Below are 17,133 nucleotides of genomic sequence, written 5' to 3'. Positions count from 1 at the left end.
TTTCTATGAAAGTGCACAGTTTCAATATTAAAATGGGTATGAGGTCAAAAGGTGAAATTGTGCCTGTCCTGTTTTATAAGCAAGTCCTGTTTTATAAGCAAGTCATAAAATGAAAAATACATTTATCCTTAAGTCATTGGTTGAAATCTTCCCCTGAATATATCCTCTACATATAGAGGATGTATACAATGTCTAAGTACAATAACTTTTTTATAAAAGGTCAAGATTAAAGAAAAGACGATCATTTTAGAAAAATGTCTCGATGCAATGATGTTATTTGTTTAATGATGAATGTCCTCTTTTTTCACAACCACAGATGCAGGATGCTGTCAAACTTGTCAGCTGACAACTCCTGTGGCTATTACTATGCCAACAAAAGTTCTGGTGAGGGCACTTATTTTGTGTTCAATATTATTTGGTGAGTAAATAAAAGATGACACAGTTTACGTATGTAAAAAAAAAGTTTATATAGATATACAGTGTATTTCTATGTAGTCAGTCAGTCAGTCACACATACGCATTAGCTTTATAAATCAACCATTTATATATTTCTCAAATGTATTTACATCATTTTTTACTAAAGCCTCCCAACTGAAAAAATTGAAGAGAGAAGACATTTTGACATGCCAGAGTAGGAAACATAATTTTTACCTATTTGTGTATTTCCTTGAAGATTGAAACACAAACCTCATAACATTTAGTTCAATTTGCTTTTATTAACAATATAGTACAAGTATATACATATATACAACGTATGAGTATTTCATACACATGTGTGTTTTGCAGGGTGACGGTGGAGTAGGAGGCTGATCACAGGGACTGTGCAGACCTGAGAGGGGGTGGACGTCTCTTTGAGGCTTATGGACCCTGGGCTTGTAAAAGAGACTCCTGACACACATCTATATACATTTCATATACAGTATGTTTATACCAAAGATTTGATATTGTTACAAAATTTGGCCCACGTCAGCTACACTTAGTCATGCAAAGTTACTTATTTTCTTGAAGGATAAAACAGCTTTGCAGGAGACCTTTGTCCAAAGAACATTAATTGAAGAGCTTTACATTTACACGTACATGTAGTTGATATGTGGGTTGAATCTGAAATATCTTTAGGAAACAGTGTAATGTGATGAAAAAAGTCCAAGATAAGCATGTAAGACAATATAGTTATTTGAAATGTTGATTGTGTGCAAATCGGAAAGTGCATAATAAAAGTGCATGCATGTATGTAGATATGCAGAATGTGTTCAGACTTTCAAGTTTACACATAAATATGAATGTTGTAGAACATTTTCAAAAAATTTCTTTTTTTTAAAATAAATACTTATATTTAGTTTTCAATATTTTTGTTTCTCACGGTCTGATAAAAAATCTCCACTTCTTTTTTTAGAGTGGTGTGATCTGTGATATGATCGTTATTAACAGTATCATCAGCACTTTGATAAAGTCAGAGCTTGTGCTTTCCAACGAATTTAAATCTAACTGATGACACCACTTTCCATAGAAATCTTCTTCTTCATCTTTGTCCGGTTTTTGTTTTATTATTTTTTTGTCAAAGCAATTTTTGCTCAAGTCAAAATGCAGTCTTCCAAGCGTCCAAAATGAGTTTTTAAGGCTCACCACCCTCAGTGTTTGTATTCTGTATGGTGATGTGTGTGCGCCCGTCTAGTGGGGCAAAGAGAGGGTACAACGTCCCGCTGAAGTTCTCAGTGAAGGTGTAGATGTGGGACTTTGTTTTGGTGTTGTAGAAGGAGAGCTGGCCCTCTTCGTAGTCTAAGTAAATACCCATACGTCGAGGAATGAGGCTGATGGGTAGTGAAGTCTCCGGCTTGGTGCAGGCATAGAACTGGCTCGTGCTGCGCCACAGGGCCCAGTAGCCCAATTTTGGGGTCATGGGGAACCGACCGTGGCGCTTAGAGTCGGCGGTGGTCAGTCCCACGCGCCAGTAGCCTTTGTTGGCTATGTCCACCTCCCAGTAGTGGCGGCCGCTGCTGTAGCCCTTACAGCCCAGCACACAGGGCCAGCTGTCGAAGCGCTGGGAGCTGTACGGCAGGTCGGACGCTGAGATGCCCTCCTGCACCATACGCTGGTTCTCGGACAGCAGCAGCCAGGGGTGATTGGTCGTAGGGTCGAGAAGCACATCAGCTGTGCAGAAAAAGAGAGGCCCAAATAAGCTTGTTGTCCTGTGAATGTGAGATTTGCTTTTTCTCTGCTCTATGTGAAGTAACATGGAGAGAAAGTGAAAGTTGATCTTACTTGATGCGCTACAAATCCAACTCCAGACTGAAAATAGAAACAGATATTACATTAAAGTCATAGTGAATAAACAACGGAAATGTTTATTGAACATGGACTAAACCAGTGATTACCAGGGGTCGGGACAAGGAGTCACAAGACGAATCTAAAGCGTGAGATGAGTTCCAGGATAGGATAAACTTAATTATACTTCTAACATTATCTTTATTTTTTTGACAATGTTGCCGCTATAACTTATTCTGAAAAGAAATCCCTCTTTAAATGAACTGAACAGACACACAACTGTGTGAGGGACTGTAAGGAGAATCAGCGGGAACCACTGGTCTAAATAACAAAGCTAAGATTTAGATGATTTTCAAATTATTTCAAAAATGCACACCTGAGTTGGGGATGTATCTTGGAATTCCTGCTTTCCAGGTCCTTTGCTTTGCCAGTAACCATAACTGTGGAATCATTTTCTGAAAAGGAAAAAAAGAAATATAAAATTAAATTTGTTTCATAGGAACAGCTGTGTGAACCTTCCTGGGAAAAATGTTTCCTGTTACCACTTGGTTATGTTTGGTCGGCTGTGGTGATCCCAATGGCTTTATGAGAGAAATAATACAAAATAATGCACCTTTTTTGGAAGTGTGTTAACACTAAATAAAAGCCATAACCCTGCATAAATAGAGCAAATGGCAGTTTATTCACACTGCACAAGTAGCAGAACGTCACATAAAGTATTCATGCCTAAACTCCAGCTGAAATAAGTAAAATTGGGCACCAACTGCAAAATATTCCATTAAACAAAAAAAAGCACTTTGCTACACACACCACAACATCCTCTGCGTATGTGATGATTTTTATCTGCAGTCTTCACTATCAGTTATCAAGGACATTTATTGTTGCAGTTTGTCAGGGCAGAGTCAGATCAGGGTCAAACTGTGTTCGTTTATTGATGCTCTGCACGCATTCAAAGAGCAGGGTTCACTCAAACGCACGTTGCGTAAAGTCGTTAACAACCTAGTCATATTTGCACTGGATGACATTGATCAATTCTGTGTTTTTAGTGCTTTAATGATGATTTATTTGTGCGCTATCAGATTTTAAATGTGTAGCTTTGAATTCAATTCACTTGCCTTAGTTTTATTTATCATTTTGGCCCTCTGAGGAACCAGATTTTTGAACAAAATTCACAATTTATTTTTTTAGGCAAATTATAGTTTCTCACCATGTTGTCTTCTTTGAGCAGAGACCAGGTGATGAACTCCAGCAGAGGCAGCAGGTTGACCAGCCGTTTCTTCTTCAGGCCCAGCAGACGCAACACTTTGCCCAGCTCGTCGCTTTGCACACCACAACTCTGCAAACACAACCACTCATTAAAAAAATGGGACACCAACTCTGACAAAGTGCTTACTAGCATGAGAGTAACCAAAACAATTTGGCTTTATTTGTGCTGTGATAAATTCTGCCGTCCTGGAGTTTTATTCCCAACACTTGGTAGGGGTTTATTTCTGTTGACAGTATGCTAAAACCTTTCCAGGGGCTCCTCACCTCAGTCGCCTTCTGCAGCTCCTGAGCCCACACCATGATCCTCTGTTGGGCCTCCTCATCGGCATCCTCTTCTTCAGTTTGTTCACTCTCTGATGCCCAGGGCGTCTCCTTCAGGCGCTAAGGACAACAAATCAGTAAGGTAAGAATGATATTATTACTACTTCTTATATCGGAATATTTTTTCTTTCACAACCCTATCTGTTACAAAGATTGTGTGTGTGTGTGTGTGTGTGCGTGCGTGCGTGCATGCGTGCGTGCGTGCATGCGTGCGTGCGTGTGTGTGTGTGTGTGGGTGTTTTTACTGACCTTGTCGACATGGTGGAGTTCGTCAGCCCACTCCAGGATCAGTTTCCTGCTCTCCTCGAGACTGCGCTCAGTACACCCGTCTGTACTCTGGACCTCTTCATTACTGTTGATCTCCTCTGGATTCCCACTGCTCTGCTAAAACACACCGCCACACTGTCAGACAATGGACACTCTTAAAAACAAAACGCTATTCTACTACAGAAATTAAATGACAAAGAGACAAATGACAGCCAGCTCGTGTCAACAGTGATGTGAGTGTCCAGGCCAGAGCTCATGAAAATTAGGCACTGATTTATTTTGTTTACACCAGCTGATATTTCAGAAGTCATTCTGGTTAAAAAGCTGAAGTTCATTTACAGGTTGAATCAGTGTTAAATACGCTACGTGTGACGTTTTCCGTGTACAGATGTCTACAGAGCCAGGTTAAAGTCATGTAAGCCCCTTGTAAAAAAAGAAAGTTTGACATGTTGATACCTACTCTTCATATCCCAGTGCTGCAGGGCAGAGGGACATGTAACCAGGCTGTTAAAGACTCAATAAACATGTATCCTATCAGCATCCACCCACCCAAATAACCTAGTCATAACTCTGCATGACTAAGCAAGGTAATCATTTCCCATAGCAACGTTTTTCCAATATGTGCTACGTGTATTGGATTAGAAACTTTGCACTTTATCTCCAGCAAGGAACTTTTAACAGACTGAAATGATCAACCGTAGCCGACGCCTTTTTCCCATTTTTCTGTCATTATCAAAACGGTCGGGCAAACAAGCCAGGGCTATTAAAGAAAACTGAGGGTTAAATATGGGGTCAAAAAACATCAGTATATCCTTAAGTCTACAATTGACGTGCAAGATATTCACGCTTTTCTGTACATTCATCCTTTGTTCTCTAAATTTACTTTATTGTGAGACTGATATTAATGAGTAAGAACATTAATATCAGTCGGCTGAACCCCTGACCCACATTTCCCTTTCTCCTGTCATGTCCTACCTTGCAGACTTGGTCCACTTGTTTCTTCCAGTGATGGATGAACTGCACACACTCCTGCAGGCTGCGTAGATCCTTCAGGCTGTTCTTACGAGGATGTTGCTACAGGTAACAACAGGTCACATGTAACTGTTTATTCCTACTGTAGGTTGTTTTCATGACAGACAAAAATCCAAATAAGACAATTCATACAGGTTTAAAAAAAGAGAAAGAAATACATAGAAAGGACAAAATCCAGGATGTTTTAATGTACCTGGGAGTTTTTGGGAAGGTTGCTGGCGGGTCGGCTGGGGGCCGAGCTGTGAGTCTGGACGTCCTCCTCGGGCAGGGTCCAGCGTACAGCCCCGATGGAGCTGCTCTGGGTGCTGCGGCTCTCACCCACCTTCAGTATGCCCACTCCTGCAGGGGGAAAAAAGTTTTACTCTTCCAACAATGAAAGTAAATCTGAATATTGATACTTCTGACAAATGTGATTGTTAACCTTTCAGAGTGTCTGGGGGTGTCGCGATTAACATTTACAGTCACACCCAAATGCTTTAAACCATGAATAATATCTGACCGGATAGCTCACTGAATGTACACGTTACATGATGATGGACATGATGTTCCATTATCTACCCACACTAGGCAAACCTAAGCTAAGTTATCAAACATGCATGTAGTGGAACAGTGGCATTGGGAGTATTTGAATAACCATATATGTAAACAAATAAATAATAATAATACTTTTAGAGGTTTTCAGGATACTCTTCATCTCCATGTTGGTGTCCTTACTCCTGTGGTGCAGAGAACACATAAAAATGTTTTAGACCAGTGATGGAAGAAGTAAAAGTAATGTAAAAATACTCCATAACAATAAAAAAAAGTCCAGCTTTAAAAGTATATTAGCTAAATGTAATTTATGTATCAAAAGTAAATTGGCCCTTGTAGGTTTTTACTTTTGATAATTATAATATTACACTGCAAATTAGTTGGTTCCTACCAAGATAACAAAAAAACTCATATTTAGAAGTGTTAGATAATTTATCTTCTTTTAAGAGTGACTTTCTTATTTTCAACTTTACACTATAAACTTAAATAAAGCAAGCTTGTCAAGTGAAATGATCTTGCTGCATGGACAGATATTTGACTTGTTTTGAGTACCGTTTCCTTCCGATTTATTTTAGACTCCCCTTTTTTGCAGTGATTTTTCTTGCTGATGCATTCATGTGTAGTTGGAGCTAATGTTAACTATTTTATAGACTGTTGAGCAATTTAGCCTGTAGCAATAGAACATATATTTTTATAAAGATTTACATTCTCTTTGTTAAGAAATTAAATAAAAAAATTAAAAATGTCTGTTTAAATATGAAACTACAGGATGTTAAATATAATATTGATGCAAGTGAATAAAGTCTACAGAAAGCTAATGCAAATGATAAACAACACTTGCCAAAACAATTTATTAATTCCTCATATTAATATCATTATCCTATGTGATTATTATGATGCCTGAGTACCAATTTAGAATGTGTGACAAATTTTCTTTAGTTTAGAAGGAATTCCTTCAGGCTTGTGATCAGATTTAAAATATAATTAAGTCTATACTAACTAACACTACCCAATATTCACCATAGACATGAATGTATACCTACAATGCAAAAACAATTCTAAGTTTGTATAAAACAATAATTCTGAAGAAAATCAGTCCCATCACACAGACCTGTCCCATACAAAGTCTGTTGTATAGAACCTCTGCTGTTGTTGGCTGTGTCGTACCTTTGGTCTGAGGGAGCGCTGGTGCAGCTCTGCTGGCTGGTGCAGCTGGAGAACACTGGACAGCTGCTGCTCTCTAATCAACCTATTTGTTCTTCTCTGACTCCCTGAGCTTTGGACTTTTTTATGGCCTGTGAGTAGGCAAGGGTAATTTCCTACAGAGCTCTCTGACACGAAATCCTGACTGCTTCCCGGCAGCTTTCCACGTTCACAGTGAGGGCAAGAAGTCTTTTTTTTTTTTATTGTGGTTATACAAGTCTCTGGATTACACTTGCTCGACATACGTGATTGGATTTTGCACTGCTGTTACTGTAACTAGTACTTTTATTAACAAAGTTGTTACTGTTTTATTTTTACACAGTGGGAGTTGATATACAGTCCCTGACAAAAGTCTTGTCGCTTATCTATTTTGTAGAAACCCCTGCTATTAACCTGAATTTTAATTAATCACTTGGTGTAAGAAATAGCTCATATGAAAAGCTAAAACCCTCCCAAATGATGTTCAATGCACTGAAATAAATTAGTTTCACTAAAAAAGATTATTTAAACAAGACAGAAAGGTCAAATTTTGGCAAGACAAAGTTTGTCGCCTATAATAAATTGAACAAATTTACTACAAATACTGAAATATGTCACAAATTAAATAGTGGTGCTGTGAGATATTTAATTATATCTTGTATGACTTCCATGAGCTTGAAGGACTGCATCCATGCGGTTTGGCAAGGATTCATACAATGTATTGATGAAGTCATCATAGAATAGCTAGGAAAGCAGTCTTGCTGCCTCCAGAGTTCATCAATATTCTTTGGTTTGGTCTTCCATGCTTCTCTTTCCTACCCCACATATGCTCAATGCTGGTTTATTTCTGTGGTGACTGGGCCGCACATCCTGCGCAGCATTCCTTGGCTTATCTTGACTTTCTTCGCCTTGAGAACCTTTGAAGTGGAGATGGAATATACTTTATGATGGAGCATCATTCTCTCTGCTGAGACGAATTTGGCCTCTTTATGGTATGGTTAAGGGTAGTAGATGGTAGCTAAGATTTCTGGGTATTTGAGGACTATTGATGTTGTTCACCATGCAGATCTCTCGCAACCCCATACTGATGTAAACCCAGACCATGATTTTTCCGCCACCAAAACTCACTGTTTCGGGTGAATCTTGGATCCATGCGGTCTCCTGAATATTTGCGGCAACTGTGGTGTATTCAACAGAAGATCTCTGAAAATACACTTCTTTCCACTTCTCCGCGTCCACCTTTTAGCAGGCTGTGGGCCTTGGCAAATGCCACACGGTTTTTCAATTGTCTTTGTTTAGTGCTGGCTTCTGGGCACTGATTCGACCATGGAGGCCATTTCGAGACAGAATCGACAAACCGTTCTGGTTGACACAGGGACTTCAGGGGACCAGGTCTGGTGGAGCTCTGCTGCAGGGAAAATGGGCTGGCCTTGGATTTCGAGCAACAAACGGTCTCTCGAGCAGTGTCTTGCGGGGTCTGCCTGACCTGGGCTTGTCAAAAACATCTCAGTGTCTTCAAATGTTTTTTTAATCCTCTGTACTTGACGCTGACACACATTGAAGGTGTCTGCCACATCAGCAGTGGATCTGGTCTTCAGCCTCTGATAACCAAACTTTAGCTCAGGGTGAATCTTAGGCATGTTTGCAGAGGTTCTAGTTGCAGGTGATGTGTGTAGGTCTAGTGTACTGGGGTTGTTTTTATACACACCTGAGACTAATTGATCCATTATTAGTCCCAGGTGAAGCTCATATGACAAGGTGACAACACTTATGTCTTTGCAAAAATTGACTCAATGGGCTTTACCAAGCTGTGAATATTAGAATACTTTTTGACAGTTTCTTTTTGCACTGAAACATTATTACAAAAGCTGTTGGGATTAAAATGAGCCATTTCTTGTAAATAAATCTTGATTAGAAATATATTTCAGCGGCACTTCAGGTCAATTTGTACACAAGCGACAAGACTTTTGTCAGGGACTGTATAATTAGCAAAAATAGTTTATCCTATAATAGACAACAATTTCTGTGTATAATGGTTCTTGAAACACCTAATACTATGTTAAAAAATATTAAAAGAGAAATTAATTTGACGGCAAACGCAAGAGGATATTTGGTTTAAACAAAATTTGTAAACCATATTTGCAATATTCTATTGCAAGTAATGCATTTATGTAAGATGTAATGCCAGTGACACTGTATGTCTTTGCATAGACACACATAATATTTATGATTAATGTTTGTGCTAATCTCCACCAGGCATAAACTGCCATGAAAAAATAATCAGAGAGTTAGTCCATTTTGTGCAGAATGTAGAGGGAAAAGACTGATATTGAGGAACTACGACAAAACCATATATAACCATAACCATATATGGGCCAGATGGGGGGGAAGATCCTTCCCCATTGTTTTTCTGCATGCAGATACACTTTTATGCACCATTTTACGCTGAAAATACCTTTTATTTAGCCCATGTGAAGAACAAAAACACAGATGACAATTCCAAAATATAATGGAAAGTTTGTTGTCATTGGGCATTTTTAAGAGGGTATATGGAAATCCTGGAGCTTTAGCGGGTATACTGTGTATACCTTCATCTCAAGAAGACCACACCACTGTATTGTATACATTAATGTAAAAGTCACTTCTCAGGTCGTTTTAAAGCACACCTTTTTCACACCTTTTCAAGAGGTTTCAAAATAGAAGTTCAATAAAGGTCAAATAAAATAAAATAGAAACCCTCTGCACACACAGAGCAGTGTATTTAAACTATGCTTCAAACAACATGCCTGCACTGCATTCAAATCAGAAAAATGACTCCAAAAAAACCCTCACGTTTAAAAAATGTCCCAACAGTTTTACATTCACTTCCTGGTTAGCTACTAAAGGAACATCAGAATAAAACATTGCAACATGGTCCTACCAGACATCATGACCCTGCCTTCTAGACCTGCAGTGATCACCCTAAGAGTTAGTAGGTGAAACCTTTGAGTGAATGTATGGGGTTAAATTCCACCAGCAATTACAGTTGACTGTGAGGTCATCATACTAGCTTATTGTGTGCAGGTTACATTTAACATTCATGGCAACAGAAAGGGCATAGGTCAAACAATAAAATGCAAAAAATAATGTCATGAGTGGAGGTACCACATTTCACAGCGAACTGGTTGACAGGGGAGAAACATCAGACCACTCAACAAGTAGCAAGCAGTTTCACTTTTATTTTTTCAAATTGGTGACACTAAAACAACTGTAAAAAAAAAAAAATCCAAATTCATTTACTCTAAAACCTTAATAACCTCAACAGAAGAAACTTTGCATTTATAAAAGTGGCATCACATCTCTTATTTTACCAATCTCAAAACAAGCTTCAGCGTGCTGTGTCAGCATGGTACCTTACAAATATGTACATACATGTAAATGCATTTAAAAAAAAATGTTTTGTATCAGATGCTGTCTGTTTTCAGATATACAGCTTCTTTTTCTTACGTGCAGGATTTGTCAGATATACCCATGACATGTTTTAGTTCCAGTTCTTGAAGAACTGCTTGAAGAGTATGGTCTCCTTCCCCTGTGGCAGTATCTCCACCTGCAGCACAACACACAGACACACAGACACTGTAAGTACTGTATACATAACAATGTTAAAGTTATGTAAGTAATGTACGGAGGTGACTAGATCACCAATCATACCGAGCTACTGCGTAAAGGCTGCAGGAGCCAGAGCTGGTAACATGCAAATAAAAATAAAATAACATTAACAGGAAGTGTGAGTACCTGTGTTTTCATCTTGGGGTACTTCATTTGTTCGATAAAGTCATCCGCCATCTGTAGGGCCACCTGCTTCTCCTCAGCATTTGCTCCGTTACCTGACAATCAATGACTCACATAAGTACTGGTAGTTTAGGAAATATAGCACATTGCTAATTTCATCTAATATATATATATATATATATATATATATATATGTATATATATAATACTAGTTCAGTATAATCCGCAGTACTGCCAGGGCTGTTCCCAGGATATTAATATAATAAGGACATGACTACACCCTTCTGACCACAAACCAACAATCTTAAATATTATTTTTTCATAATTTATTATTTAACTATGTCAACTGTTCAGTTAGTTATTACCCTATATGGAGGCGTAGATGTGCTCATCCAAACCGCTAGGAATGGCAGGCTTAATTTAGTGTTGTGCTGCATTATTTTTGTTTTGGAATTAAAGTCTACCAGGTAATAAACTCTGAAAATATGTATTCTTTGAACACATTATTGTAATTATTATTTTACTATTTACTTATATTTATTATAAGTAATGGCAACAACACTGTCTGCGCGTCCACATGATACAGGCCTTCCATGATTGCGTGATTATTTTAAGTTATTGCTGAAAATGAAACTGTTAACTATTATTTTTTACAATGCTTATTAAAAATTGATCCAATTAGATACTGAATATCACTGGCATGTCGCAACTATCACTTTCCTTAGTATGCATTTCACCCAGCACGAGTTTGCTGGTTCAGGGTCAAAAGTATTTCCCCACCTTTCCAGACAAAGATCCTTCCGTTGGCGCCGTTATCGAGAATGAAGCAGTCATCACGAACCAGCAGATCCTTGGCAAATGGGCTCTTCTCCGACACTTTGGTCGTCTTCATGGAACCTGTCGCATTAGACACCTGAGGAGGAAATATACATTGTTTCATGCATTGCATCAGAGGCAGATGTAAATGGTAGTTTGATGCGTCTGTGCAGATAAAGTTACATGGTAGAGTGAGGCAGAGTTGGAAGCGTCTGCTTTGCTGTCCTCTTCTGGTGTACTCTCTGCCAGCTGAGGCATCTGTCCCAGGACCTGCTCAGCAACAAGACAGGAAGCTCAGATACTAATTATGAAGCTACAGGCAGCAGACAGTTAGCATAGCTTAACTGAAAAGAAAAGGAAACGGCTAACCTGTCTCTATCCGAAAGTAACTAAATCTGCCACCAGTCTGAATCTCGCTTATAAACACATTACAGAATACAACCATGAGGGTGGTGCATTTTCTAAAATGTCAAACGGTTCCTTTAAAAGGTCCCATGGCCTGAACATTTCACTTTATGAGTTTTTTAAACATTAATATGCGTTCCCCCAGCCTGCCTATGGCCCCCCAGTGGCTAGAAATGGCGATAGGTGTAAATCGAGCCCCGGGTATCCTGCTCTGCCTTTGAAAATGAAAGCTCATCATAAGGGGGGCCACTAAGGTCTATATAAAAGAAACTTCAAATACAGTATTAATGGAGACCCTAAGGTCTTATAAAATAGACTTCAGATACAGATAGGGGACCACTAAGGCCTATATAAGAGACTTCAGTATTATGCAGGGACCACTATGGTCTATATATAAGAGACTTCAGATACAGTATTAGGGACCACTAAGGTCTATATTAAGAGACTTCAGATACAGTATCAGGGGACCACTATGGTCTATATTAAAGAGACTTCAGATCATTTAGGGACCACTAAGGTCTTTAAAAGAGACTTCAGATACAGTATCAGGGGACCACTAGGGGTCTATATTAAAGAGACTTCAGATACAGTATTAGGGGACCACTAAGGTCTATATTAAAGAGACTTCAGATATTATTAGGGGACCACAATTCTATATAAAGAGACTTCCGATACAGTATCAGGGAACACTATGGTCTATAATTAAGAGACTTCAGATAAGTATTAGGGACCACTAAGGTCTATATTAAAGAGATTCAGATACAGTTAGGGACCACTAGTCTATATAAGAGACTTCAGATACAGTATTAGGGGACCACTAAGGTCTATATAAAGAGACTTCAGATACAGTTGGGGACCACTAGGTCTATAATAAGAGACTTCATATACATTAGGGGACCACTAAGTCTATATAAAAGAGACTTCATACAGTATTAGGGACCACTAAGGTCTATATAAAGAGACTCAGATACAGTATTAGGGACCACTAAGGTCTATATAAAGAAGACTTCAGATACAGTATTAGGGGACCACTAAGGTCTATATAAAAGAGACTTCAGATACAGAATTAGGGGACTACCAAGGTCTATATAAAAGCATCCAAAGAGCACATTGCCATGGGACCTTTATAATGATTGGGCCTCTAAATAGAATTATTTTTAATTACGTAGTAAAAGTGTGGTTTTACCTTGAGCATCTCCTCCGGTTCCTCCCCTTCATTGCTGTCGACGATTCGGGCTTTACCGTGTCTCTCTGTGTCACGAATGAGTGAGGCGATCTCACGCACCTTTTGCTTCTCAAAGATGTTAGCCTGCGACCCGATCCACGACACAATGGTCTGCAAGGCAGCGAAACAACACAAGGTCACACCATAATCATATCCACCTCATGCAATTAACAGTTTAAGATTCACCACAAGGGCGCCCAGATAGCTCAGTTGGTAGAGCGGGCATCCATATATAAAGGTTCACTCCTCGACACAGAGGGCCCGGGATTAACTCCAACCTGCGGCCCTTTGCTGCATGTCATTCCCCCTTCATTTCTTAAGCTGTCTTGTCAATAAAGGCCTAAAATTGCCCAAAAATAATCTTAAAAAAGATTCATAACCAGTTTGTTATTCAGGATTGCAGCAGTAGTCTACTGCATTAGGGCAGCTGGATGAACAGTTTGTGTCCTCACCTCTCCCAGGTCTAGGATGAAGCAATCTCCTTTGTTGAAGCTGCTCCAGGACAGCTCCACCTCCTTGGCACGGATATTGCGTTTCCCTTTGATCTGGTACAACCTCTGCACTGCCGCGGAACCCTGAGGCCTCCTGAAGCCCGACTCCACACCACCCACCTATGAGAGATGTTCATGCTTTCAAATCAGGGTTTGTTCTAACAACTTGGTGCATGTAATGGAGAGGCATGGATGAACTTTGGCCATGATATCCAGGGTGCTGTAAAGTGATAGAAGGGAATCACCCAGCAATAAAAAGATTGTTTATATAATGAGAGCTATGTCTAAAGACAACGTTTGTATTTTGTTTCTCTTTTATGATTGAAAATGTACTGTGCAAGTTTAATTGACATTGCAAGCAAAGTATATATGTAAAATGTCTTGCATATGTAATATAATTGGTACACATCCAATCCAGCCTACAATTAAATTAAACATATGAAAAGTTTCATTTCTAATAAGATGTTTTAATGCATTACCCAATTTACTTTTTAAAATGCTATTTATGTGTCTATTTAAATTTTCCTTGTGATTACTTTCTATCTTGTCTTAATGGCCTTTTAGATTTAAAAAAAATATACCCACTTAATATTAAAACATAAATAATGAATGAATATTTTGCTGGTTTTAAGGAGCATATCTTTTAAGGAAAATCCTATTTTACTTCTAAGTGGTACCAAATTATATAATTATTTCCAGGATCATGTCTTGAAAATAATTAAGAAGTTACTTATCCATGAAATTAAGCATTTCAGCAACTATGCAGATGATGTTAAACAAATAAGTTGTTTTGCTTGACAGTGGAGATATTTTTCCTGTGAATTTCTCTTGTTTTCTTGGCATTTCAAACATCTGAACATCCACAGTAAGGTCTGTCCCTTCCTCACCTTGTAGCTGACTCCTCTGGGGAAGAGAGCCATGAACTCCGGGGACTCGTAGCCCTGGACCTGCCTGTGCTGAATGGGGTCACCGCTCAGAAAGTTGTCCAGCTGCGTGGCCAGCATGGCGCACGCCACCTGCTCGTCCCTAGACGACTTCTCACCTACAACAGAAAAGGGATTGTTAAGAAAGGAAAGAACTACATTTCGGCTGTTACACTTTTATTCATTTTTGTTCATTGTTTCTGATTTATTCTTTTCTATAAACCTTTTGGTTTGTGAGTTTGAGGGAGGTAATCTGACACCTGTTGAGACACACTCCATCTTGGATGAATGGAACAGGTCAAATCAACCTATTTTCTCCTACTCTGATTCCTGATAAAGACTTCCAAAAAGGTCAAAACCATGTACTTGTTCATTTATACATGACTAAAAGCTGCACAACAAAATTATGAAGACCCTGTGATGCATTGTTTTAAGGATAAAATCTCAAGAAAAGTGCTGGAAAATAATGGTATTTGGATCTTGAGTTGGGATTGGGAACAAAAACACCTTAAAAATTTAAGGAAAAGGCAAAAACTATGCGAAGAGAAAGGAAAGGAAATAGAAATGCAGTAGAAGTGAAAGAACACATAAGAAAAGAAAAAGGAAATGAGCCAAGAAAGATGCCACAATATGAGGAACATAGTCCCTGGCAGAGGTGATGTGTCACAGAGACAAAGCGGATGAGCAAACTGTGTGTCGGTCAGCAGACACACAAAAACAACACGGGTTATTAATCGTAAACAGGTGGAGGGGGGGGGGGGAGGCTTCAGAGAGATGCATGTTGAGCACAAGGAGCCCTCTCGAAGCTGTGACAATCAGCTTAGTGTTACCCAAGCACCGGATACATGCTGGAAACAACAGCCACATTTGAGTACTGTAACGGTCCTCCTGCATTTTTAATAGGCTACCGCTCAAAAACCATCCCAGTTTCTCTCTCTCTCTCATCATCCCTCCATCCCTCTCAATGCAGCCTCTCCTCACACAATGATGCAGCAGGTCAACGTTGTGTCTCCTGTCATTCACCACTAGTGGGAGGGTTACTAGCTTTCCAACTGCAGCACAGGGCCCGGTGTGTAGGAAGCAATGCACAATAAACTCTCTTTAAGTCAGGACTACATGTTTTGATCTCTCTCCTGGCTTTCTAAAGACCGAGTGTCCTGCTCCAATGAACGGCAGAGTTGTCTCACACTAATGTGGACATTTTATAAAAGACAAAACATTGCCAAAATTAGGGACATCCTGTCTCAAAACAATGCTGAAAAACTAGTCCATGCAATTGTTACTTCCAGGCTGGACTACTGTAATTCCTTATTATCAGGATGCTCAAATAAAACCCTCTCCAGCTGATCCAGAATACTGCAGCGTGTGTTCTGACAAGTACTAAGAAAAGTGATGATAATTCTCCTGTATTAGCTTCTTTGCATTGGCTTCTTGTAAAATCCAAGATGGAAATTAAAATCCTTCTTCTGACCTAAAGCACCATCATATCTTGAAGAGCTCTTAATGCCTTATTGTCCCACTAGAGCACTACGCTCCTAGAATGCAGAGCTTCTTGTGGTTCCTAGAGTCTCGACATTTAAGAGTAAAACTCTCCTCTTTGATAAAGCTTCTAGTTAGGGACCCCGGCCCACCTGCTTCTCTTAATAGTCGTCAGATTAATTTACAATATAATCAATAATATAATCAAACTAGAGGGAGGCAGGGCAGTACAGCCTGATCCGGTTGGGGAGAGTTCTAGCCCAACCAGCCTCCTCTCTTTACCCTGTCTCTCTTAATTATGCTGTTATAGTTGTAGACTGCCAGGGGACTTCCTTGGACATACTGAGCTCTATCTTTTATCTTTCCATTTGTGTGCATCCATGTCCCAGAAATGCTTGTTACTAACATAGCAATGGGGAGTCCTTGTGTTCTTTTCCCCCAGCATGTTTCTTTGGCCCAGGATCATGGTTGCAGCTGTCACCGTGGTCCTGTTACACGTCCTGCAATGCCCTGCTACATCCTGCTACGCTCTGCGGTGCCCTGCAGAGTCCTGCTGTGCCCTGTAATGCCTTGCAGTACCCTGCTATGCCAGGAACTACTACAAACTTTTATTTCTAGTCACTGTCCCATTATCTTTTACTGTAACTATTATTGCCACTGTGCATCACCCCCCACCCCACCCCACGTCCCCGTCAGACACCACCTACCAAGAGCCTGGGTCTTTGAAAATTGTTGGGTCCTTGTAAATTATAGAGTGTGGTCTAGACCTACTCTATCTGTAAAGTGTCGTGAGATAACTCTTGTTATGAATTGATACTATAAAAAAAATTGAATTGAAGATGTTTTTACTACATGGCAGCTGCAGTGGCGGTTGCTGGCAGCAACCGTTGATCATAGCAATTTGTAGATTTAAGAGATGTTATTTCTGTATGTTGACTTACAACAACCGGGACCGCTGTGTCAGTCTTATTGAAAGTGGTGTAGTCTCATGTGTTGTAGTGGGTATGCTGTATGCTGTACTGTACACAAATGAGTCTATATATACAGTGGGGGGTCTGGGTGTTCTCCTCCAGTGAAATTTTGACTGTCAAAGACTTAATTTCCTGCATTCTGACATACTTTTATGCACACAATTTACGGAGGAAAACCTTTATTTAGCCTA

General features: G+C 39.5%; 2 protein-coding genes across 5 annotated transcripts in view; both read right to left on the bottom strand.

Moving 5' to 3' along the window:
- Positions 1-699: 699 nt before the first annotated feature.
- Positions 700-6,917, bottom strand: si:dkey-219e21.2 (E3 ubiquitin-protein ligase TRIM39). 2 transcript variants are annotated; one of them, XM_032511392.1, is made up of 10 exons: positions 6,847-6,917; positions 5,815-5,864; positions 5,342-5,487; positions 5,092-5,190; positions 4,099-4,230; positions 3,793-3,909; positions 3,470-3,598; positions 2,639-2,717; positions 2,260-2,286; positions 700-2,148 (listed from the first exon to the last, which is right to left on the bottom strand). In XM_032511392.1, exons 2-10 carry the CDS (start codon positions 5,846-5,848, stop codon positions 1,613-1,615), a joined length of 1,299 nt encoding a protein of 432 aa, XP_032367283.1. In that variant the 5' UTR covers positions 5,849-5,864; positions 6,847-6,917; the 3' UTR covers positions 700-1,612. The 2 variants fall into 2 exon arrangements, with proteins under 2 accessions (XP_032367283.1, XP_032367282.1); XM_032511391.1 differs by having other exon boundaries at positions 4,099-4,233; positions 6,847-6,914.
- Positions 6,918-10,135: 3,218 nt separating this feature from the next.
- The window catches only part of capgb (capping protein (actin filament), gelsolin-like b), a 15,196-nt gene continuing 8,198 nt past the window's right edge, over positions 10,136-17,133 (bottom strand). For all 3 annotated transcript variants that reach the window (XM_032511289.1, XM_032511290.1, XM_032511288.1), the window contains 7 exons: positions 14,457-14,611; positions 13,531-13,689; positions 13,040-13,189; positions 11,632-11,718; positions 11,413-11,545; positions 10,636-10,727; positions 10,136-10,447 (listed from right to left, as the gene is read on the bottom strand). In XM_032511289.1, coding sequence (XP_032367180.1) covers positions 10,382-10,447; positions 10,636-10,727; positions 11,413-11,545; positions 11,632-11,718; positions 13,040-13,189; positions 13,531-13,689; positions 14,457-14,611 — 842 coding nt within the window. In that variant the 3' untranslated portion in view covers positions 10,136-10,381. The remainder of the gene's footprint in view (positions 10,448-10,635; positions 10,728-11,412; positions 11,546-11,631; positions 11,719-13,039; positions 13,190-13,530; positions 13,690-14,456; positions 14,612-17,133) is intronic.

This window comes from Etheostoma spectabile, unplaced genomic scaffold, assembly GCF_008692095.1.
Source record: "Etheostoma spectabile isolate EspeVRDwgs_2016 unplaced genomic scaffold, UIUC_Espe_1.0 scaffold352, whole genome shotgun sequence".
Taxonomy (NCBI): Eukaryota; Metazoa; Chordata; class Actinopteri; order Perciformes; family Percidae; genus Etheostoma; species Etheostoma spectabile.
This window is presented reverse-complemented; position numbering and strand designations above follow the sequence as displayed.

Coding starts and splice junctions, on each gene's coding strand:
- si:dkey-219e21.2 (XM_032511391.1), bottom strand. CDS start 5,848: ATGGAGATGAAGAGTATCCTGAAAACCTCTAAAA. Junction 3,910..4,098: donor AACTCCACCATGTCGACAAG/GTCAGTAAAAAC, acceptor TGTTGTCCTTAG/CGCCTGAAGGAGACGCCCTG. Junction 3,599..3,792: donor AGCTGCAGAAGGCGACTGAG/GTGAGGAGCCCC, acceptor TTGTGTTTGCAG/AGTTGTGGTGTGCAAAGCGA.